This window comes from Rhododendron vialii, chromosome 12a (genome assembly GCF_030253575.1).
Source record: "Rhododendron vialii isolate Sample 1 chromosome 12a, ASM3025357v1".
NCBI lineage: Eukaryota > Viridiplantae > Streptophyta > Magnoliopsida > Ericales > Ericaceae > Rhododendron > Rhododendron vialii.
In genome coordinates, this window is record NC_080568.1 from 10,041,938 (window position 1) to 10,066,063 (window position 24,126).

At 37.5% G+C, this 24,126-nt stretch overlaps 3 protein-coding genes across 4 annotated transcripts; 2 read left to right on the forward strand and 1 right to left on the reverse strand.

The window, feature by feature from the left end:
• The first annotated feature begins 5,562 nt into the window (after positions 1-5,562).
• On the forward strand, positions 5,563-12,478 carry LOC131310578 (clp protease adapter protein ClpF, chloroplastic). 2 transcript variants are annotated; one of them, XR_009195266.1, is made up of 9 exons: positions 5,563-5,724; positions 6,945-7,391; positions 7,518-7,577; positions 8,295-8,389; positions 8,543-8,715; positions 9,837-9,949; positions 11,339-11,500; positions 11,595-11,635; positions 12,007-12,071. XR_009195266.1 is itself a non-coding variant. In XM_058337675.1 (9 exons), the coding sequence occupies exons 2-9, from the start codon at positions 7,038-7,040 to the stop codon at positions 12,157-12,159; spliced, it is 1,035 nt and encodes a 344-aa protein (XP_058193658.1). In that variant the 5' UTR covers positions 5,563-5,724; positions 6,945-7,037; the 3' UTR covers positions 12,160-12,478. The 2 variants fall into 2 exon arrangements, 1 of the variants encoding a protein (XP_058193658.1); XM_058337675.1 differs by having other exon boundaries at positions 11,339-11,384; positions 12,007-12,478.
• A 1,426-nt stretch (positions 12,479-13,904) lies between these two features.
• LOC131310579 (putative pentatricopeptide repeat-containing protein At1g69350, mitochondrial) lies at positions 13,905-18,204 on the forward strand. The gene has a single exon (XM_058337676.1). The coding sequence runs from the start codon at positions 14,237-14,239 to the stop codon at positions 16,583-16,585; it is 2,349 nt and encodes a 782-aa protein (XP_058193659.1). The 5' UTR covers positions 13,905-14,236; the 3' UTR covers positions 16,586-18,204.
• A 2,364-nt stretch (positions 18,205-20,568) lies between these two features.
• On the reverse strand, positions 20,569-23,022 carry LOC131310580 (pentatricopeptide repeat-containing protein At2g03380, mitochondrial). The gene has a single exon (XM_058337677.1). It carries the CDS (start codon positions 22,885-22,887, stop codon positions 20,767-20,769), a length of 2,121 nt encoding a protein of 706 aa, XP_058193660.1. The 5' UTR covers positions 22,888-23,022; the 3' UTR covers positions 20,569-20,766.
• Between the last annotated feature and the right edge of the window lie 1,104 nt (positions 23,023-24,126).

Genomic DNA, 24,126 nt, shown 5'->3' on the forward strand with positions numbered 1-24,126 from the left:
TCCTTATGGATTACCAAATTAACCTTAATATGCCATTTTTGGTAAACCACTTTGTTTATGGAATTTAAATAGGCCAAATCATCAACCTTGCTTGATTCGCCCTTATTTTCCAGGACAACTAATCTTGTCTTTATATCATAAAATTCTTGAGCAGCTTTGCTCTGGAAAGTCTTCAATGATCGAATCTCGGCTTTCAGGGTATTAATTTCACTCTTCAAATCAGGAATTGTAATAGGTTTAAAATTATCCACCTGTTCTAATCTGTCAAGAATAATTTTTAAACTATAATTTTCATTAGGAAGCTGGGGTTTTTCTTCCTCTTCTTCTTTCATTGAAGATATACAAGTTTCAATTACTCTCATTTTGAGTTGGGGATCATCAATTTGATCAATAACCTCTAAGAGACCCTGTTGTTTCTCAGTTAGAACATTCACACTGAGACCATTCATTTCTACTATCGCCTTCCAATAATCATCAGAAGTCGAACATTCAATGCCATTACAATTGCAATCATTAGTGATTTCTTCCTCTCCAGAAGTACAAGAGGTATCTTCATTTTCAGAGAGATCATTAATCTGATCTTCTGAATCAGAATCACTAGAATCAATTAAAAGCTTGTAAAGGGTCTGCTTTAACCCTTCATCCAATTGAAGTTCTTCTAATTTCTTTTTAGTCTTGCATTTGTTTGCATAATGACCTAATCTGCCACATTTAAAACATTTGGCAGAGACCTTCTTTTTTCCCTCATTTTTCTGCTTTCTAACAGTATTCTTAGGATTTTTTGAGCTTGATGGCTCATCCCTATCCTTATGTTTCTTTTTCCCATAGTTTTTCTTAGAATATTTTCGAGTAGTCTTATTACTACTCTTGTTCTTATGAGATTTCGAATATTGGGGAAGATCATAACCAAATTCGTCACAAAATTGCCCTAACTCCTGCTTACCGGTTAGGTTCTGTTTTTTCAATTGATTATGCAACTTTATGTCATTACACAAAGTCAATCCTTCCTGGATAATTATGGCTATAAGCTGGCCATAAGTGTATCTATTATAATCAATAGATAAACCATTATTTTGGTCTCGTAATTTTTTCCTGATTTTCTCAGCAAAGAAATAAGGTAAACCATCAACAAATTTTGACTTCCTATGCTCATTATTAGCATCAATTCTTTGCATAACCTTAGCAAGAAACACATCTTTATACCAACGAAAATGAGTCAACGTTGGACATTTTAAATTTTGAAGTAGCTCTCTACTTCTTTCTCGTTGGTTATCCCAATGACCAACAAAATGTAAAATTATTGACTGGACAAGAGTATAAACAGCATCTTGTTTTATTGTGCCAGTCTCAGTTGTTTTAACTGCATTCAAAATTTCTTGTCTTTGGTCTGTGGTTAAAATATTATCCCACCAACCTTTGAGCATACCAGTGAATCCAACTGTGATCCAACCGGCGACTTCCTTGTCCTCATTTTTATTATTAGTACAAATTGTGCTATACATCATCATTTGATGTGCAACACCAAAAATTTGATATTCAGTCATACCATCTATGTTCCATTCATAGATAGTCCTGCCACTATAGGACATCTGTTTTTGAAAACCAGATTCCTCATAAAGCATATCCTGTGGAGTAGGTCTAGGATAATAATACCTATCAGCTCTTCTATAAGGAAAATTTTTGGGATATTGAATTTTATTAATAGTCTCATGTTGAGACTGGAGAAAGGAATTTTCTAAATCTACCACATCCTGAGAAGACATCTCCTGGTCGTGGTCATCAGAGATAGCATTAAGGGTTAATCCCTTAAATCTCATTTGTAATTCTTTAAGTAAATCAGAATTTTTATTAGGGTTTGTGAGATTAAACCCAGTTATTGGTAATGGTGGCCGAATATTGGACGGTGAAATCTCATCCTCCTTGTTTCCGGTCTTAGGACTTATTAGTCTAATATCTTCTCTGGTTTGAGCTTTCTGCTCTTCCATTCTGACCAATTGGTCTCCAATGGTATTAAGACAAGCATTAGTATGATTATTCTGTTTATAAACTTTACCATTTGGATCTGTGCTTGTAGGTCTAACAAAAGCAGCAGTTTCCAAAGGTTGATCAGACTCAGAATTGCCCTCAATAGACAAAGGTATAGTTGGAGGATGAATTGCGCGAATCACAGTTCCCGTCATAGACCTCCAATTCCTATGATAATCCTGTATAACATTTATGGATCTATCACATTCAAGCCAATACCTTCCATAAAACCATTGAGTGAAAGGTATAATTTTTTGTTGGCTTTCAAGGCAATCATAAAATTCATTCTTGAATTTTTGTAATTGACCAGAATTATATTTATTGAAATACCAACTCCTAAACTCTTTATATTTTGGGAGTTGAAATTCTGCATTAATTTCCTTCCTAAGTTCAGCCCCTATTATCATTATTAAGACTAAACGCCATTTCACTAGCAGTAGGTGATTCTACTGTGTTATTCTGGTGAGTATAAACTCCATGAGGTATTTGGTTTTGGGACAATCTTATCCCAATCAAATTGTCATCCTCCACAGGATGGTGTGATTCTGGAATCTCCGATGTCGAATGTCGACTAGTAGTTGGTATGCTAACTCTATATGGAGTTTGATTATTTCGAGAACTCAAACTTCTCGCATAACTACCAGCCTGAGAGTTTCTAAAATTTAAGAAAACAGTGCCATCATTATCTTGAACTATTTGTTCAATTGTATTACTAATGGGTCTAGGAGGAACCGCATTAGGCATAGTCCAACTATCAAGGAAGGTAATTTCTTCCCAATTAATCAACCTATTAGTTGCAACATTTGATGTCAACATATTAGATTCTATTAAAACAGTTCTATCTGTAGGGCGCATCATTCGTACCCTGGGATTCATAGTATTCATAACCTTGTAATAAATTCTGTAAATTACAGCAATAACTTCGGATCCAAGCAAGAAATCATAACCTCTAGTCTGGATTCTACTATTCAAAGCTTCTCCTATATTTCTATCAGTAAGAGATAGAGATAAATCAGGGAAAGCATTAAAATAAACAGGACCATGACTTAAGCTGGTCTCAATTGCCCCAATAATTGAGGATCTCCAATTATTACACCTTCCATCACGCAAAGTGACTTGAAGCAGGTGTCCATTCCTAGTAATGTTAAAGGTTTAAGAGCAATTTGCACTAAACCAATATGAACATACCTATAATTTTGCATGTGTGCAAGTAGATCAGTGCGATCCATAAGATTAATTATCTTATCATTTAATTCCAGGCTTTCTGTTCTTTCAACAATTTTAATCGCCATACTACTCTTTAATTCAAACATTCCATGTCTGTATATAACAGAATGACGAACTGGAGGAATGGTCCAGTGATTCAATTGTTCTTGCACATTAGCATATTCTATTAATTCAGAATTTTTAATTCGATCATTATCAGAACGAAATAGCCTTCTCATATTGAGATGGATGTGTTAGTGCTTACATATTCCATTATAACATAATTCAGCCCTTTTTTTATTATTTTTGCAGATGGAAATAAAGGTATTTTTTAATGTGTCAACAGTAATTTCCTTTATTTTATTTTTATCCTTCCCTGAAATTTTCTTGTTCCTTGTGTTAATAAATGGGACTGAGTTGTTGGGCAACTTGAGGCCACCTGCATTTTGGACCTTTTGGTATTGCCAAAATTTCGCATAGCAAGAGCGGACTTCCTCCCCCCACCCATTGTCATTTAGGGTGTCAAAGCTATAATCGGACTCCTTTTTTTTGGCAAAATTTAAATCTGTTCATTGTCATTTGTCATTTATTTAATATAGCTTTGGATAAAGAAAATTGGTTACTTTCTTTAGTTTTTTTTTTTGTCAACATGGTAGGAAACTTTCATTAATCACAAAAAAAACATAAAGAGTACATAAAAGAGAATGATTATTGTTCCACAAAGGACCCAATAATCAATTTGGAGATCTAGCTTCTCAAGTACGAATGTCATAACCTAGCAAACACGAGGATTACATTAACAGATCTACGAATAAAAAAAATCACAAATCCTAACCAATCAACTCCGCAATGACAACTTTCACTTGCATAGGGCAAGATGTTTTGCAACCCAAAATATGAATTATAAGTCGATCCAACTGATCTGATTTGTCATCGGACCTCCATCACTGCCAAAGGACCACCACCACCACCTATGCATTTATGGTTATCTTACAGTATTGAATACAAAACAACAAAGTTTAAAAGAGTCAGATTACATGACTCCACCGTAAAACAAGAAAATATTATAGTTCATAAGATACCAATCATACGGTACAGTTCAGTTTTAACCATAAAGTAACCAAAATAATCAATTTTGATTTTTTCAGAACCATAACTAGACCACCACTGTAGCAGTGAACCGAATTGGATCGGTGTAGAAATTATCCCCATTTTCATGAACACCTCTAATTTTTTACTTTTTAAAATTTTCTCATTCAGACAAATTAAAATACAAAAAAAAAATTGTATGAAAATTTTATGTAAATCAAAATAAAAAAGTTTGATTAAAACCATAGAGGAATTGTAATTATAAGGGTAAAAAGTAGGTTTAGAGATCATGGAAAAGGAGAGACATTTGTGGAGTCCTTGGACGAAGTGTGAAAAGTTAAAGGGGAATTTTATGTAATGTTCAAAAAGTTGGAGGGGTTATTGGTAATTTTATAATATTTCTTCTTTACCTTCTGACATTTCATTCGGAAGTAATCTGCTAATGATGCTGCTATTCGCAGTTCTTTATTTTCTTCCAAAGTCCGTTAAAAATTTTCAATTAGTTACCGAAATTGAGATATATTTTCAGCATCCAATTACCGAAATATAATATTTTTTTCAACAACTATTTATCGAAAAGTATGTTCGGTAGTTGTTTACCGAAAGTTGAGCATATTTTCGACATGTAGTTATCGAAATATAATATTGTTTTCAACAGCTATTTACCGAAATGTTATGTATGATTTTCAACAACCATTTACCGAAATGTAGTAGACTATGGGAGAAAATTATAGGGCTGCAAATAGCAGCGCCCTCTGCTAAATTGTTCTAAAAAACATAAGTACTTATTTATAATTTTTAAACTTAAAAATAATAAATTAATTTTTTTATACCGTTCAAAAGATCTTATTGAGAACAATCATATAAGATTCGTATTGCATAAAAAATTATTTCAATAAATCTATCATTTTTAAGTTTAAAAATTAAAAATAAATACTTATTTTTCAAAAATCCTTAAAAGAATACACTGTATTGACTTTTAATTTGACGTTAAGGAGCGCTTCCATGCGACTGTTAGCATTAGCCTTTTTGTAAAAAGGAAGGTAAGTAAAGTCTAATTTTTATTTCCCATTGAGGATATTTGAGTCTTTTTACGTTTAAAGATAACGGTGTGATGTCATATTTGACAAACGTCACAAACGGGGGAAATAAAATAGTTTCAAAAGTAAGGGGGAGGAGGTGACATAATTTTCGAAACCAGAGGAGACGTCGGTACATTGTCAGAAACCCAAGGGGAGCCATTGTAATTTACCCAAATATCTTCTGCAGCATTTATACGTTAGGAAAAGGAAGAATCTATTCCCTCAATTGAACGGTTGGGTTTTGGATCATCCAAAATCGTTCATCACTGAACTGTGCTACTCAGACTTCCATACACTTTTCTCTGGCAAACTCACAAATCAGGTAAATACATACACATATATACATATACATATACGTCTATATCTTTGTATGTTTACCAATGTTCTATACGTCACGTTAGGCGGGCAATCGGCCACCTTGAAGCTTCGAGGCATAATAATCTTAATCGGTGCATAGCAATTAGTCGAATCTAGTCAGATAGGTCACGCTAGCAATTAATCGCCCATTAATTCCTATTTTTAGAACTCATCAATTTTATTCACTCTCGTACTGTCTTCTGCCAATGCGAGAGATTATTGGGTGCCACTGCGGCACCGCCACCTGGTGCCCCAGGTGGGGACCTAGTACTGTACCTCTCAAGATTGTGTACTGGAGGAGGGGTTTGGGGCACCACCACGGTCGGTGCCGTGGCGGTGTGCCCCACAGGCACTGAATAATTTTTGCTCTTCTGGGGGTTTTCTCATCGTTTTGTGATTGATTTTTGATTTAATTGAATTATCAATGTAATGGCTCCTATTTTCTTTTTACTTCATCTGTATCTATATTTCATTCTTTCTGCTTTTGCAATCCGAAACATCGATTTTGTTTCTTTTAGGTTTTGGTTTAGGCTTAGGATTTTACGTTGATTTTGTAGTTAGAAAGCTGATTTAGCAAGTCCAAAAGTTGTCCAAGCAGTAACTGCAGGAGCAATCCCTCTTAGTCATGTGACTCATGTTAGATATTGTTTAATTGTTTTACCTTGGAATATTTTCATCTGCGTAAAACTGTGTTTGATTTGGAATAGCAATCTAGCTAACTCTATGCGTTGAAGTTATTAGTATATGCTCAAAATAATATAGTGGCAACTGTGGCATGTATCTGTGATGTCTAAACTCTAAAGGGTTATGATTTCAGAAAGGAAAGTTTGTTTTGTTTGTTTGTTTTTTTTTTTTTTTGGAAATTGATGCATTTTAGTGTGCCCTAACTGCACATATGAACGCATTGGCTTATGCAGTAATACCATCAAAACCCAAAATTTGCATACAATTGGACTATGCGTTCAACTAACTGGAATTTATGGAATTGTGGAACATTTAAAGATTCTGACATTGAAGTTTCAAATCATTGAACTTTCGAGTAACGTTGATCTAATTTGAATATTTGGGACAATAATTGCATAATCACATTTCATTTGAAGAACGTAATTCTACGCCATTGTTGCCTGTTGAAACTTCGTAAAATAAAATATGGCTGAGCATTTCCGTGTTACATGTATACATCAGATGCAGAGGCAGTAGAAAAGGAGGGTGGAAAAGGTAGGGTAGTTGTTCAAAGGAACGGGAAACGAAAGAAGGGGATTTTATTTTAGTGTAGAAATGGTGCAAGTTTTATCGGCAAGCACTCTACCTCCCTCTGGAAGTAATAGCTGGTGCGGATCTACCCAATTTTTAGGGAAGCATTTGAGGCTAACAAAGCAAATCCACGGAATCTTTGGAGTTGGAAGTCCATGCCTTCGGTATCAAGGTGCACAGAAATTACCCTTCATTAGGCCCTCTGACTTATCGAGAGATCGAAATTTGAGGGTTGAAGCTGGTTGGATTTTTAGAGGAAGGGACCAGGGATCAGAAGCAAGCTCAGAGCGATCAGGAGCAAGCTCAGAGCGAAGTGAAAGCGCCAATGAGGATATACTGATTTTCTTTTTTCAGCTCGACTTGGCGACTCAAGTGCAGGTTGGATGTTTTTACAACGTCTTCCTTTAATTATTGTGCCATTTACATGAAGTAACAACCCCTCCATCACCCCCGATCCCATCCACTGGAGTGTTGTTTATCATATTTCTCTGTTTATGTTGGCAGCGTGCTCTGAACTTGGAGGACTATGAATTTGCTCAACATCTGAGAAACAAGCTTACTGAGGTTAGATTGACTAACGCTTAGCTTGGTTGATTCACCATATTGCGTTAGATTTCTTGGAGGGTTCCAACCTAAAACCAATTGGCTATAGGTGGAGTAGCCTGTATAATATATTAACCAAGCTTGGGTGGCTTAGATGAGCGATGTGGGACAAGTCTAACACTCCCCCTCACGTGCAGCCCGGATGCACGTGGAGGTGACAGACCAGGAGCTAACTGACTGACTCGGGCGACAGAGATGACAAAGACTTTCCCACGAGAGGTGAGGCCACCCAAGACCTAGCTTTGATACCATGTTAGATTTTTTGGAGGGTTCCAACCTAAAACCAATTGGCTATAGGTGGAGTAGCCTCTAGAATATATTAACCAAGCTTGGGTGGCTTAGATGAGCGATGTGGGACAAGTCTAACATATTGTACCACCCATATTGAGGCCCACCCTTCACAAGCTTTCTTCCTCAAGTTTTAAGGTGCTTTTTTTGTTTGTTGGTAGATTTTCATTCGAAGTTAACAAAAATTATGGCAATACAGCTTTTTATGTTTCTTGTTCTTCTTTTAAACTATTGATTAAAGCTACTATCTGGCCATTGCAATTGGTGATTGGCGATGAGTGATTATTGTGAAGCAAATCTTGTGTACTTGTCTCCATTACCACTTGCTGGAAAATGGCTCTCAAATTGCATTGTGGCATATTAATAAATTATAGTTCTTTGCCTTGGAAGGTTGAAACTGAGGTTATCAAGCTGCAAGAAGGAAGAAGAGGATCAAACTCTAAGAGTGAAGCACAAGACATGGCTATAAGTATCTTACGGCTGCGGTGAGTCTAATATCTTGTGTGTCTTGTATATTATTTGTGGTTTTGAAGATTCAAGCCATTTTCTAACTGTGTTAGTTACATGTTTCACCTTTTAGATTCTCTTTCTATTCTAGCGGAACATCTGTGAGATAGTTTCCACTTCTGTACATGCAGTTCAGACCTTCAGAATGCAGTTCAGAGTGAGAATTATGGACTGGCAGCTGAATTACGGGATAAAATATCTAAGCTGGAGGCAGAGTCGCTTGCCGCCTCGGCAACAGCTCAACTGTATGGAAATGCTCAGTATGCATTTCGATTGGGCCAGAAAGTGGGGCACAAAATATTCGGTAGATATTTGTTCTGCCATTGCAACTTCATTGTTGATCTGTTTGGGAATAATATTTATTTTCTGTCATCATATTTATTAGTGAATTTTTGCAATTAAGATGCTCAAGTTATGATTTGCGGGCCTTTCTAATCAACAGACTTCAGTTCCTTATCTTAATCAGCAATCAGAATACAGTCTATACAATGAGCAACTGTCTCATTCTGTTGCATCTGTGTCCACTGGCTATGTCAAGGACGACAGTATGGGCTGTGTGTTTGGCACCATACATGAATAAGGCACTTGATTAGTGATAGCAACTTAATGTTGTTAGAATATTACATGGAATTGGGTACGATAAATAGGTGAGTGTGTCCAGACTCCATAAGTCAGACACCTCCCAACTCCTAAATAGTAGGATATTGGTATCTATATCCCAAAGTTGGGTACAACTGTACAATTACATGGACACTTTTGGAACATTTAAGACATTCAATACTATATAGTAGGATCCGAGTGTTTCTTGAGATCAGGAGTTTTAAAAGATTTGTTCTGGTGAGAAACCCCAACAGACCACATGGTTTTTGGTTTCATGTCAGCATGCTAGATCAAGTGTCAAAGAACATACTACCATCATACGACCTATTAGAAACAGGTAGATGTTCATATGATTTTCTCCAGTGAAAAGAGTTAACTTAAACATCTATATAATCGAAGAATAGTTGAGAACACTTCAATGCAACTTTAGATTTTTCTTTGTCGTCAGAGAATCCTCTAAGCCAAAACATAGCCATGGCCGTCTTCCTCTTCTTTGAAGAAGGTAGGGTGTTCTCTAATACTCCCGCTTGGAGTTTTATAAGAGTTCAGGCTTTTTTTGTTTTGCATATTCTTTCACATTTAGCATGCAAGCTGATTTTTCTGAAAATGTGGTCTATTCTGTTAAGCTGACATATTCTTCATTGTTAGCCTTTTTTGGGTAGGAATTTTTTCTGGGTAATCTTCCACTAACAAAACTCCTTTACCACACGAAGTCTTTGGTAGCTACCTGCGTGTGTCATGGACAACACTTTGATTATATATTTTTCAAAATTTTCTTCATATTATTCTTAGATCGCATTATAAGGAACTGATTCATTATACTAGGGTATCGAGGTGTTATTTGTGGAATGGATCCATTTTGCTGTGAATCAAGTTCATGGAAGGATATTGCGAAAGTCGAAAAGTTGTCTCGTGGTCCTAGCCAGCCATTTTATCAGGTTGAAATTGTCTTAACCATTTCTTTTGATTTATGAGTGTGCTTGCATGAACGAACTCTATCTTCGGTATTTCTCAGCTTGTTATCAGTGCATTGCTCTCTTGTCCTTTATGAAACACTATTGGGCTTGCTTTGCAACCACCTTCTTTTAGTATCCAAGCTTTGAAGGAAGTGATTTTGCATATTTTCCTTTATAGAAATATTTACTTATGTCAGGTGTCTGAGCATGTTTTTAGATAAGTTCAAATGTGTGGGACCACACCTTTTGCTATGTGGGCAATAAAATTCTTTACTTTGCTCTGAAAACTTTGTAAAAGTTACACGCACCCACGCCCATGCGCATGCGCATATCAAACAGGGGATTGCAGGTTTTCTAATTGGGACATGTAATTGCCGTGCTTCTTGTTCCGTTTATTGATACATAGCAATGAAAATGAGTTCATTCTATGTTAAATTTTTTTGTATTGGTCTCTTGGTGTATCAGCATGCTGAACAGGTCTAGAGGAAGTGAAAGTAGTAATATCTATACTTGTTGGTGATGTCTGTACTTTTTGAGTGTGCGCCTTCAAAAGATTTTGGAACAGCAGAATGATATCATTTACATACCTTCAGTCTAGATCATCACATGTTTAGGAATTCTCTTGTTCATTTCAGCTTGTTCCTGACAAAATAGTCCTTATTCCTTACAACCTGCATAATAATTAACCGAGCTTTTTCTCAATTTATCTTCAATTGGTGCCACCCCCTCCAAAACAATATGCAATTTTTTTATTACAAATGGTCCTCTTGAAAAGCATCATTGGTTTCTGTACAACTGTGCCATTATAGTGGCATTAGCTCCATCATTACTATGCGAGGACACCGATGGGCAATATCCCCAAGCCCTACTGAGTAAAACACGTGGACCAAATACGTGCAACACACTTCTCTTCCGTGGGTTGATGGTTAAACAACGATCAATGAGTACCAGATATGATGCCCATTGGTGTTGAGGAAAGCATGCTTTCAGATTCTTATAATTTCATGAGAAAACTTGTTCTGATTTTGATGGTGACATAATAATCTTCACGGTTATAAAGGCCAGATAGATAATGGAGTCTTTCAGGATTTGGTTGTGGAATAGAGAACATATAAACAATAGTTTGATGATTTTGTAGATTTTCTTGTGTATTATCTTTCAATCTGATCTCTAGTGCAGCAACAGTGTTCTGTCCTTACTTTGTGTCTTCCTATCATCTCTGTGTTCCTGTGTGCTCATCTCATATATGTGTCTCTTCATTGACGTCTTCATCTTGTCTATCTGTTCCTATTTGTGAATGCCTTTTAACATTTCTGTTGCGGGCAAAGGAAGATAAATGATATTTACTTCGTTTGGCCTATTGTTTTGCAGGTCTTGGTTGATGTATATTCGGAGCCTGACCTACTAGTCGTATATGGTAATTAGCCGGATCTTGGTCTTAATCTTCTCCCATTTGATTAAACCTATTTTCTTCCCATCACCTCTATTTGCGTATCTTCTGACCCACAAAGGCTTGGTTCCATCGGTGCTAAGGTTTGACATTTTCTTGCCATGGACGTGTCAGTTTTGTAAATCTCTTCTGTGCCCGATAACCTGATTTTCCATGTAAATGATTCTTGAATTGCAGTTGCTGAGGAAAATTTACTGGCCCCTGATCAACCAGACAAGGTGAATATAATCGTCTTTTGAGCTAACAATTGGTCCTGTTTGGTGGTTGCTTTCAGAACTAGTTTTGGAGAACACTTTAGTAACAGTTTTTGAAAACAAAAACATTCTCATTCGTTCTGAATCGTCCACACTTCCCGCACTCTTAGCTCTCATATGTTACCTTCTAAGCAAAAATGGTTTATGAGAAATACAAACAACTTCTTAATGTTCCGCAAAATGTCTACGTTATTGAACAAATACTAGAAAACTACTTACCAAAAAAAAAAAAAAAATACTAGAAAAATGTCCTGCGAAATTGGTTCTGAAATAAGCCAAACTGTTTGTGATCACATATCTTACTATGTTTTTGCCTTGTTCTTAACAATGTGTAGGGGAGGTTTGAGCATCCTTACATGTCCTTTTTATTCTACGGTATGGATGCAGCTGGAGACTTCATCCCAATCAAACAGCTGCGCGAGAAGTACGATAGACCTCGACATGAGGTCCCCTATGATGAACCGGAAGAAAATGGGGGTGATTCGTGAGTGGTATTGCTTGATTTCTGATGATTTGGGCTTTTGGAGAGCAAGATAACCTTGTGACTGCCAGAATTCTGTACAAGTTCAGTTTTCTTATTTGTTTTTCAAAGTGAGCCAATTTCCTATGATTTGGTATTTACAAGTTGTATATCACATAAATAGCTGATCAGTTGTAGATATGTAGCTTGGTCTTTTGGTGACTATGGATGTTCATTTTGTTTCGGATGTAGAAAGCATCTAAACTTGAAGGAAGTTTTATTATTGATGTAGAAAGAGCAGACAATTCTATGCTTTGAATTTGAGTCTCATTGTTGGCAACCGCAAATTCCTTCGTTTCGTGAACTATTCTAAGATCCGTTTGTTTGATCATATGTGAGCATCGAATTGGAGTACATATAGAAAGGTGCTACTACATATTTTGATGTTTGATTACCATTCCGATGGTCGGAACTAAGCATGCATCGATTACATAATCTTACTTAGTGTGGGATGTATAATGCTACGGGGTGTGATATTATTAATCTCTTCACTATTCGTCTGATGATATTATAGATCTCAGTTGAATATTCATTCTGTATTTTTCTCGTAATCAAACATGCAATATTGAATTGTTGTGGAGGTAGAAGATGGTAGCTTCGGATTATGATTGCATGCAATATTGAGCTACAATCCCGGCTTTTTTGATATAGATGCAAGTTAAGAAGTTAGATAATTGTTGGAGCAAAATGGACCACTAAATTCCAATATTGGAGCAAAACAAAACAATTTTTCGTCTGCTAAGAAAAAAGAGGTGGAGGACGGGCGACCAGACATAGCAGCGCTCTCTATTTTTCTTTTTCTTTTTTTCACGGAGACATAACCCCAAAAAAAAAAAAATGCATGCTTGATGTTGATGAATTATTGGGTCGAGCAATTTAGAAGGCCAAGAATGGAAATATTCCTGGGCTCTTTTCCCTGTGAGGGGATAAAGAGGACATAAAATTTATGAGATGTGTGTACATTATAAGCTGGGGTATGATTTTTGCACTTCATATTTTTTTATAAATATGCACTCTACAATCCGTCTTCTCTAGTACTCCTTAAAATTACACGTCACAATTTCTAATGCACTCTAAAAGAAATGTTTTTGGAGTGCATTTATATAAATATGGAGTGCAAAAATCAATTTGTCTATAAAACAAAGTGAGATATGTATGCATTATAGAATCTCTTTAGATATGTGTGCATTATAAATTTTCATCAGATTCTTTCCGGTACAAGATGACGAAAGTTCAACTCCGGACCATACATTGGCGAAATCAATAGTTCGGATTTGTTTAGAGATTCTTAATCAATGGTTCAGGTTTACTCACAGACTCTTACTCTCTTAAACAAATTCGAATCATTGATTGCGACAATAGACGATCAAGATTTGGACCGTCCAAATTAAGGACCGGAGAGGATCCAATTCCAATATTAGAAATCTGGCACATACAAATAGGAGGTGCAGAGATTGTGCACAGATGGGTCTGTGGGGTCTACTTTTGGGTCTCACACAAATGATCCATGCCGTTTAATAATTTTAAAATAGTTTTTTGAGTCAGCCTTTACAAAATCAACTCAATTAGATAACCATAAATGCTTAATTCAATTGTCTAACTTTTATTCATGATTCATGATCCTAAACTAAGAATAAAATATATAAAAATTGAATCGTGCACTTACGATTCTCATTAGATTGATCTTTCGTGAAAAACTCAAAAAATATTTTAAGATTAATAAACGACATGGATCATTAGTTTGGTACCCGACGGACCCAGCTGTGCAACTCCTATATGCACGTGTAGCATTTACTCCTGATATTAATCACCTTGCTTCAGTGTTTTGCGGGCGGTGAATTTCATGAGAGGCTCCGGAGGAAAAATGGAAAAAGAATTGGAGGTGACGACACCATCCAATAGGAGAGAGAATGAATGAAGAGTGTAGAGACACAAAGCAAACACAGTGGAACTCTCTCCCCAAGAAACACTTTTGGAATGGTGTTCTGAATCTGCTTGAAATTTTCTGCAAATAACCTCAATATACTGGTTTAAAAACACAAAGGATGACACTTTACATGCCGTTATTCAGATCATGCACAAGTTCAAGAACCATAGCTCAACTCCACGCCCACCTCTTTGTCACCGGACTCCACAAGGACCCACTCGCTTCAACCAAACTCATTGAGTCATATGCCCAAATGGGTACCCTTAAACCTGCCCAACTCGTCTTTGATCACTTCCCAAACCCAGATTCTTTCATGTGGGGTGTACTCATCAAGTGCTGCGTATGGAATGGCTTATTTGAAAAAGCCATTTCCCTTTACAATAATATGGTTTATAGTAATGAAACCCGTATGACAAACTTTATATTTCCTTCTGTATTAAGAGCTTGTTCTGGATTTGGTGATCTGGGTATGGGCCAGAAGGTCCATGGGAGGGTAATTAAATGTGGGTTTGAGTCTGATTCTGTTGTTGAGACCTCATTGCTTAGTATGTACGGTGAAGCCGGTAGGTTAGACGATGCTCGTGAGGTGTTCGATGGAATGTCTGTTAGAGATGTTGTTTCGTGGAGTTCGATTGTGTCGAGTTACGTGCAGAATGGAGAGGCGAGTGGAGGGTTGAAAGTGTTCTGTGAGATGATCATGGAAGGTCAAGAACCGGACACGGTTACTATGCTAGGTGTGGCGGAGGCCTGTGCTGAAGTAAGAATTTTGAGACAAGCGAAATCGGTTCATGGTTATGTTTTGAGAAAGGAGATTGAAAGTGATGGGTCATTGGATAATTCTCTCATTGCAATGTATGGTAAATGCGGCGACTTGTATAGCGCTGAAGTGATCTTTGACTACATTATTCTAAGGAGTACTTCTTCATGGACAGTGATGATTACATGCTACAATCAGAACGGCTGCTATCAAGAAGCATTACGCACTTTTGTTGAGATGCAAGAGTCCAATGTGCAACCCAATGAAGTGACCATGATGGGAATTCTATCTTGTTTCGCTAGGCTTGGCTGGGTTAGAGCAGGGAAATCGGTTCATTGTTTTGTTGTTAGAAGAGCTATGGACACGGGCTGTGATCTTTTGGGACCAATGCTAATAGATTTGTATGCTAACTGTGGGAATGTTATATATTGTCAGAAGATCTTTGATAAAACTCAAGGGAAGCATGTCATATCATGGAACATGATAATATCTGGATATGTTCGGGAAGGGCTTTCAAAGGAGGCCTTAAAGCTATTTGTGCAAATGAAGAGTCTAGGAATATTGCCAGACTCATTTACTTTAGCAAGTGTTCTCTCTGCTTGTGGAGATATCTCTTTGTCCTGGTTTGGACATCAGATCCATGGGCATATCATTAAAACCAGTATATCAAGTGAGTTTGTGAAGAATTCGCTGATGGATATGTACTCCAAATGTGGCTTTGTGGATTCAGCATTCATGATATTTAACGAGGACCAAAAGAGAAGTGTAGTAACATGGAATTCAATGATCTGTGGGTTTTCTCAAAACGGTAATTCTTTAGAAGCAATTAGTCTCTTCGATTATATGTTTTCAAATTGCCTAGAAGTAGATGAAGTGACCTTCTTGACTGTAATTCAAGCTTGCTCAAATTTAGGATATTTAGAAAAGGCAAAATGGGTTCATCATAAGCTAATTACATGTGGTGTAGCAAAGGATACATATATCAATACAGCTTTAACTGACATGTATGCAAAATGCGGAGAACTTCAAATGGCACAGAGAATTTTCGATACCATGTTAGAGAGGAGTGTGGTGTCCTGGAGTGCCATTATAGGCGGCTATGGAATGCACGGAGAGATTGGTCCTGCTATCTCACTTTTCAAGCTGATGGTAGGGTCAGGAATAAAACCAAATGAAGTTACTTTCACAAATATTCTATCTGCTTGTAGTCACGCGGGATATGTGGATGAAGGGAAGTCATATTTTAGCTCAATGATAAGGGACTTTGGCGTTGATCCCACGTCTGAACATTTCTCTTGCATGGTTGATCTTCTGAGTCGAGCTGGCGATCTCGATGGAGCATATAGAATTGTTAACACAATGCCATTTGCTGCAGATGCAAGCATTTTGGGTGCTCTTCTGAACGGGTGTCGAAGTTATAGGAGGATGGACATGATTAAAAGTATCCTAAGAGACCTTTTAAATTTAGAGACAGATGATACGGGATATTATACTCTTTTGTCTAATATCTTTGCGGAAGGAGGTGATTGGGATGAGTTTAGGATGATAAGATCGATGATGACCAATATGGGTCTAAGGAAGGTCCAGGGGTACAGTACAATTGAAATTGATAAGACAGTTCACAGATTTGGAGCAAATGATAAGTATCATTCACAAGCAAGTGAAATTTACACCTTACTGGAAGATTTACAAAGCTTAATAGGTGACTAAGACTGTAATAATGGAGAAATGAAGTTCCAATTAGTTCTAACAACTACTTTCCCAAGGAACAAGTGTTATAGCTCATAGCAACATGCTAGAAATCATGGGTGGGAATATTGAGGCCGATCTTGAAAAGTTCCTTCGCATATCTGAGGGCCTTCAAATTGGCATGGATTCACTATTCCTTCAAAATGGCTGAGTGTGGGAGTCAGTGCCCCGACATTGCTATAGAGATTGCAGATTGCAGATTTTTCTTTATGAGACGAAGAAAGCCTGGGAATGCTTTCCAAATTCCTTGAGGAGTAAATGGTTTGAAAGGGATGACATTTCTTGCTGCAGGAAGCAGAGAGACCCTTTTGAGGTGGCTCAACATGGGGACGACTACTTAGGGGAGTATCATTGAACCCACGAGGTGGAGGAAGATATTTTTAGCTAGCCAAATCAAGAAATGTTATTGTAAAACCTTGTTTCAAACAACATATAGCCCCATAGCCCGAGTAGAAAAAGGGCATGGCAAATGAAGTATTGAGGGTTAAGTCTGCTTTTGTTACTGCTAAAAAGCTAGGATTCACGGCTACAATGTGTGCTATTTGGAAGCAAGGAAATAATAGAATCTTTCAGTCTAAAGCAAGACCAGAGGATAGTGGGATCCACAGTGGCCTTTTTACTGGACAGGCAACACTTAGAGGTAAAAAGCAGGTCTGGAGATAAGTGAGCTGCAGTATCATGGAATCTACCTGAATCTTTCCATAGGATCCAACTGCATTGAGGGAATTTTATTTGGTTTAGATGGTTTACCTTTCTGACCTATGCATAGCAGCGAAGGGAAACTAATGGTGGGGTTGTTTGGTAGTTGTCACTTCCATTGTTGGTGTTGGTGGTATGTTTGTTTGATGTCTGAAGTGTTGCTTCAGCTGGTTTCAAGGTTGCTCTGCTATGGTGGTGCACTTCTTGGCTCTTTATTTTTGTAATTGCTCAGCTTATGGCTATTTCTGCGGGTAGTGCCGCTTACTTATCTCAATGTCTGCTCTCGTATTTACGTCTTTGATTGCCTGCATTCTGCTGCCGTTCTGTAATGACAGTACAGCTGCATTATCCTGCTGGTGTTATTTTTTGCTGTGAGCTGTTTCTTCACTTTAATTGGTTAACAAGTATGGAAGGAGCTTTATTTGGGCCATGAAGGTGGAAGCTTTGTTCTGGATGGAATGATCCTACGAGGTCTGATTACTTGTTTCCTGATTGTTATGGAAATAGGTTCGAAGTCTTTTAGCTTATGGACTTGGCTTCGTGTAGTTGCTTTCAGGGATGACCCTCATCTCCCCTTTCTAGAAAGACGATCTGACCTTTTTGCACATTAGGTTAGGTCACCAGTGATTCACTTGCACTTTTTTGCACAAATGAACCCTTGATATTACAACAGTCGTATGTATATTGAATTTGGATTCTGTCACAAACTTCTGTAACTTATATTTCAGAACTGGAGTAAATATCACAAAAAAATGGGTAGCTATAAACGAGGGCAAAAATAATGCAGAAGAGTATCAAAAAAATAAGTTGTTCTTGGATTCTTCTTCTCTGTCTACAAGTCATGAATGCTGGAGCTCGCTCGCATTCTAAGCTTTCTTCCAGCTTTATGTGGGCTATATGCCCGGAAAAATTTCCCGTCTCTCTTTTTGTATTTTTTTAGTGTTACAAAAAAAAGGGAAAATGGTTGGTTCGTTTGAGAGTCACCACCTGGGTTTTGAAAAGGATTAACCCCGAGAAACCGTTTATTTGAAAAATGTGACTCTTTTGGCCCTTTAAAAAGGTTTTGGTCTAAAAACAGAGAGTTTTGGGTTCAAGAGCCAGGTTACGAGAGGGGAAGGTTTTGTTTGGAAAAGCACCCCCCTCACCCGATAAAATTGGTGTCTACTAATATTTGTGGGATTTGAAAATCATTTTATTGCTTAACTTTTAATGCTACACAAACAGTTATATCACATCAATAACTTAAATTGCTGAAATATGTAAGTATAAACAGGAATCAGGCATGGCAGGAATACGATCATTTAATCGCAAAAGATAACTAAATAACATTCTGTTCCACACAAAAATTCCACCGCACGGTAGATGTTAGTCCCGTACGGTACATATTCTATGGTTTCCAGTTTCAAAACAATGCTATTTAACATTCAATGTTCTAACAGGCATACATGCTCATGTATCAAATAAGCAATTTTTATGTCAAATCATGCTACATGACTGATGCAAATTTCATGGATCTAGCTAGCGTGGCATGTATTTGCTTAAAACAGGACATGAGTTTAAGACATAACATGAAACAGCATGATATCTTATATCAAATCAGAAAAAGAAAAGAAATTGCAAACTGAACTGTTCCCTGAAAAACCTCTACCGTACGGTAGTACGGTGTGCCATACAGTGAAAGTATAAGGGATTCCAACTTTAATTTCTTGTAGTGTTTGAACTATTTAGGCCCAGGGCTGATATAAGGAACTATTTAGGCCCAGGGCTGATATAAGGAACCAGTCTAGGCCATGTGGTTCCCCTCAGATTACAGAGACAAGTAGTGGATAAAAGATTTATACCTTTTGGAGCGAAAACCTTTCTTTGGATAGTTGCGATTGATACAGTGGCCTTTGGTGTGAACTTGGGTGAGTAGGTAAGCTTTGATATATTGCAGTGGCAAGATGTGAGACTTGGTTTTGGGTTATTTTTTAAATGGTTTTATGTTTTGAAGGTAAAAAGGAGTGAAAAAATGGCTTGTCTTTTTGAAATGGGAAGTGAAAAATGGCTTTTGAAAGAGGATGCTGCTTTTGGTATTTGTAATAGGTATGAAAACAAGTATGGATTTTTCAAAGCATTTTTGAACTATTTTTGGTCTTATTTCTCTTTCTTTTTCTTCAAAAAATTGTATTCTCTATCTCTTTTTCTCTTCCAAAAATTGTATATTCTCTCTTTTTCTTCAAAATAAAAATGTATATCCTTGTCTAACAACAGGGGGAGGTATTTATGGAGCAAAAATAGCTTGGATATCAAGCATACTTTGTGTGCACACAAAGAATTTCGGTCTTCAAGCGATTGTACAAAGTTCCTGACATTTTTGACCAAAAGTAGGTCCACCGTACGGCACTTAAAGTCCACCGTACGGCACATCCCAACCGACTTAAGTTAAGGTGGTTAAAAACTTTACTGTACGGTACAAATATATCCACCGTACGGCACAATTGACCGCCGTACGGTACGGTTGACTGCTCAACAGACCAAACTTTGCAAGGCCGCCCCGGACACTCCAAAACTCGATTTTGGGTGTTCTTTGAACCGTTGGAAAGCTCGTTAAGTCTACTTTCTAACCCAAGTGGTTTGGATAAAAATAATTTTGTACATCAAAAGATATGATGATTTTACCCTCAGGTGATCGAAAAATAAGTCGTTTAGGCAAAATCCTTGTATCTCCCTCATTTCAAATCAAATTAAGGCTTATTATATATTGATAAAGAGGGTTTTGAATGTACTAAAAGATGGTGGACTCCCACCATAAAATTAAGGAAGTTTGATTTTTGAAAAATGGGCTGAAAGCAGACTAAACCGAAGACCGTTGGTGCCACGATGGCCAAAACACGTACTCACTCATTCTAAGTGTCACTTGGCACTCTCATACCTAGTTCAAAGGTGTTTTCTCACTCTTTTGAGTACAAAGCATTATTTGAAGCTTTCAAGGCACGTTTTCATCATTGGAAAGCTTATCGGCCACTTATCTATGGTTTTCGAAAGGTAGCGCTCCAAAAGGTTTATATCATTCCAAAGGTTTAATTCATTCTTTGTTTATCATCATTGGGGACTTAAAAGTTATCCGGGATTTCCAAATTGGGGTGTCAGCACTTTACAATTCACTTCTGCAGTTACGTCATGTCAATACACACCAATGCTTTGTCGTCATTGCTTGAAGATGCATGAGAACTTCAATGTCATTTCGAGTGAAGACAGAATGCTTAGTCTGCAGCAAATGACCTTGATATCAACAAATCAACTCCAAGTCGAAATGTTTTTACACTTCCAAATTCACTCCAACATGTATAACCAAAATCCGTCAATCACAAGCCATGGCAAAGATAAACTTTTACAACTTGGTTCCTTCACAATTTTTCATGTTGGGTACCAATCAACCTCTGGAATGAATCATGCAACTTTCAAGCAAGAGATGCCACTCTTAGAGGAGGAAAATTTTCTTCGATTTCCATTTCTACGTGGCTACGCCCAGGGGATTTGATCAACCCTCGTTTCTTCATCAACTCCCTTACCTGATTAGCTTGGTTCCACCTTCCACTTGAAGTATAGAAGTTGGACATGAGCACATAGTAACAAGCTTCATCAGGATGCAACTCTATCATTCTCTTTGTTGCCGCCTCCCCAAGGTCAAACCTCGAATGGAGATAGCATCCATTGAGGAAAGCTCCAAATAAACTCACTTCCAGTTTGATTGGCATAGTTGCAATAAAATCCCAAGCTTCATCAAGCCTACCAGCACGAGCCAATAAATCAACAATACATACATAATGCTTTCTGGATGGAACAAAATTGTATTTCTGGCACATTGAGTTGAAATACGTCAACCCTTCTCCAACCATTCCTGTGTGACTACAAGCAGATAAAATACTCGTGAAGATGACGTCATTTGGTTCCAAGTTTTCCTTTACCATATCAGTAAAGAGTGCAATGGAACCATCGCAATCCCCTTGCATTCCATAACCACCGATCATTGCTGCCCACGTGATTCTGTTCTTCTCTCTCATCCCATCAAAAACTATGCGCGCTGATTCAGCATCACCACATTTTGCATAAAAGTTGACAAGTGAAGTGCCAACGTAAACACTGGATGATAATAGGCCTCCTTTTAAAGAGTAAGCATGAAGAGAGGAACCAACTGGGAGAGCACCAAGGGAAGCACAAGCCGAGAGGACAGTTACCAACGTGACTGCATCTGGCACCACATATTCCAATCTCATTTGATGAAACAATTTCAGCGCTTCATAGGCAGAGCCATTTAGGGAATACCCAGAGATAATTGAGTTATAAGCAACCAAATTCTTATCAGAAAACCTCTCAAATAAAAATTGAGCATCTTTTATCAAACGACACTTTGAATACATATCTACAAGAGCATTTGTCACAGTATGATCTTCTAAACCAAGCTTAATCCCAAGGCTGTGAATTGATCTACCCAACTTTGAATTGCTTGACTGTGCACATGCTGATAGTGCACTTGCGGTGGTAACAGCATTGGGCAAAATGACTTTCCATCTCTTGTCTGTAAACAACTCCAATGCCTGATCGTGATAGCCATTCTGAGTGTACCCAACAATCATCGCTGTCCATGAGACAAGATCAATCACATGATGCTCATCAAATAGAGACCGAGCATCTCTGATGGCTCGACACTTCACATACATATCTACCAGAGAAGTAACCAAGAAAGAATTCAATTCAATACCATTCTTCATCAAACACCCATGAACCCACTTCCCCTGATGTAATGCTCCTAATTTTGTGCATGCGGTGACTATACTCCCGAAAGTATATTGGTTACCTTGAACCAACCCATCTCTCATCTGATTAAACAAAACCAAACCCTCCTCTATGCAATCGTTCTGCACGTACCCAACAATCATCGACGTCCAAGAAACCACATTCCTATCGACAATGTCATCAAACACCTCACGAGAATATTCAACCTCTCCGCACTTGGCATACATATCAACAAGACCCGTCATCACAAACCCGTCCGGACTCCCTACCTTAACAATCTCACAATGCACCTTCCTCCCTCCATCAAAATCCCCCAACTCACTACACGCTTTCAACACTATCGAAAAAACAACATTATCACATTCTCTGAGGCATTTCCTCAAACAGTTATAAAACCCAACAAGTTCAAAGTACAAATCATTCAAGAAGTACCATCTGATCATTACTTTATACGAATAAATATCCGGATCGGGAATTGTATCGAACACCAAGCGGGCGCTTTGGATGCGGCCAAAAAAACCATATAAGCTGACCAATTTGGTTTGGAAGAGGAGGTCGGAGGCGAGGCCGTGAACCACGAGCAAGGAGTGGGTTTTTCGGAGAGAGGAGACGGATTTGCAGAGACCCAGAAGGGAAAAAAATGGGTTTGAAGAGATGGAGCAGATTGAAGCAAGGGTTTGGTCGGTTTGGGGAAATTGGTGATGGGTTTGCGAGGAAGATATAGTTCTAGATTGGAGGGTTCGGATGTGAGAGATGTTTTTCCGAAACAGTGAGATGAGTTTCATGTTCTTGTTCTTATTATCATCTGGCTGGGTTTGATGGCTTCGATTTGTGTCTTTGGTTGTGGAAAACGCGGGCAAGTATTAAAGTTGAAAAGGGCGGGTAGCATCCCCTCGAATCCTTTGTACCAAGAAATTCATGTACCCGCATTTTGGGTGGATTTTTTTTTGTTTTTTTCAAATCGATAGAAGAGATCATTTTATATCAGATATGAAGTACATAGTACAAATTCGAGACACTACATTAATTGTGAGAGTTCACGAGACAACCAAATTTAACAACTCAATCACAACAAGAAATAAACCCACTACAGAATAAAAAAAATGAAATAAAGGATTATGTGAGATTGTTTATGTTTTAGTAAAAAAATTATTCGATCCAATTGCCGGAAATGCACCGGAAAGAGATAAGAGAAATTTCGGTACAGAAGAATTGAGTTTGGGTAACATTAGAAAGGTGGAGATAAGAGCATTCACGCCCATGAATGTCATTTTTTTCGTTGCCATTTTTATTTTTGGACAATAATTTGTGTCATTTTACTAAAAAAATTAGCGAAAATGTTGCACCCGCGTTTTGCTATTTCTTTCAATCAAGCTCGCTCTCAATCTTAAAAATAGCAATTTTCCCTGAATTTTATTCTATATGACAAAAGAATTGGCATTTGCCAAATTTGAGAGAAGACGGAAGTGTATTCGAAGAACAAGTTTTTAGTTTGACTCGAAGGCATACAACTCTTCCAAAACAGTGGGAGTATCTCGTGAAGTTAAAGTAAAAGTAAAATGGAAGTCACTTGAGCACAATTAAATCAAAAATTTTAATAATGAAAGTGGTAAATTTAATGGTCACTTAACTTCAACTTTTCATAAAAAAACGATGAGGACCGAAAAAGAAAAAAAAAAAACCATTAACTTCAAAACTCACCTTCATTTAAAAGCTTTATTAATGAAAGAAACTCGCGTTCAAGCTTGGATCCGATGAAATAAATCACTTGTACAAAAAAAAATTAGGTTAATCAATTTTTGATAACTAATTTTAAAAGCTTATATTTATCTCTGAAAATATCAGTCAGCAATTATAACGACACCATTTATTCTTTGTAGTTCAGATGTGATTCTTATTCCCAGTCCGCACTAGCCCAGTTGACTCTCCCAACTTGGAGATCTCGGGTTTGACCCTCGAATTAGGCACGTAGAGTTTCGGTGATGATTTATACCCCCACATCCCCTTTCCCTTCTCCCTAAATG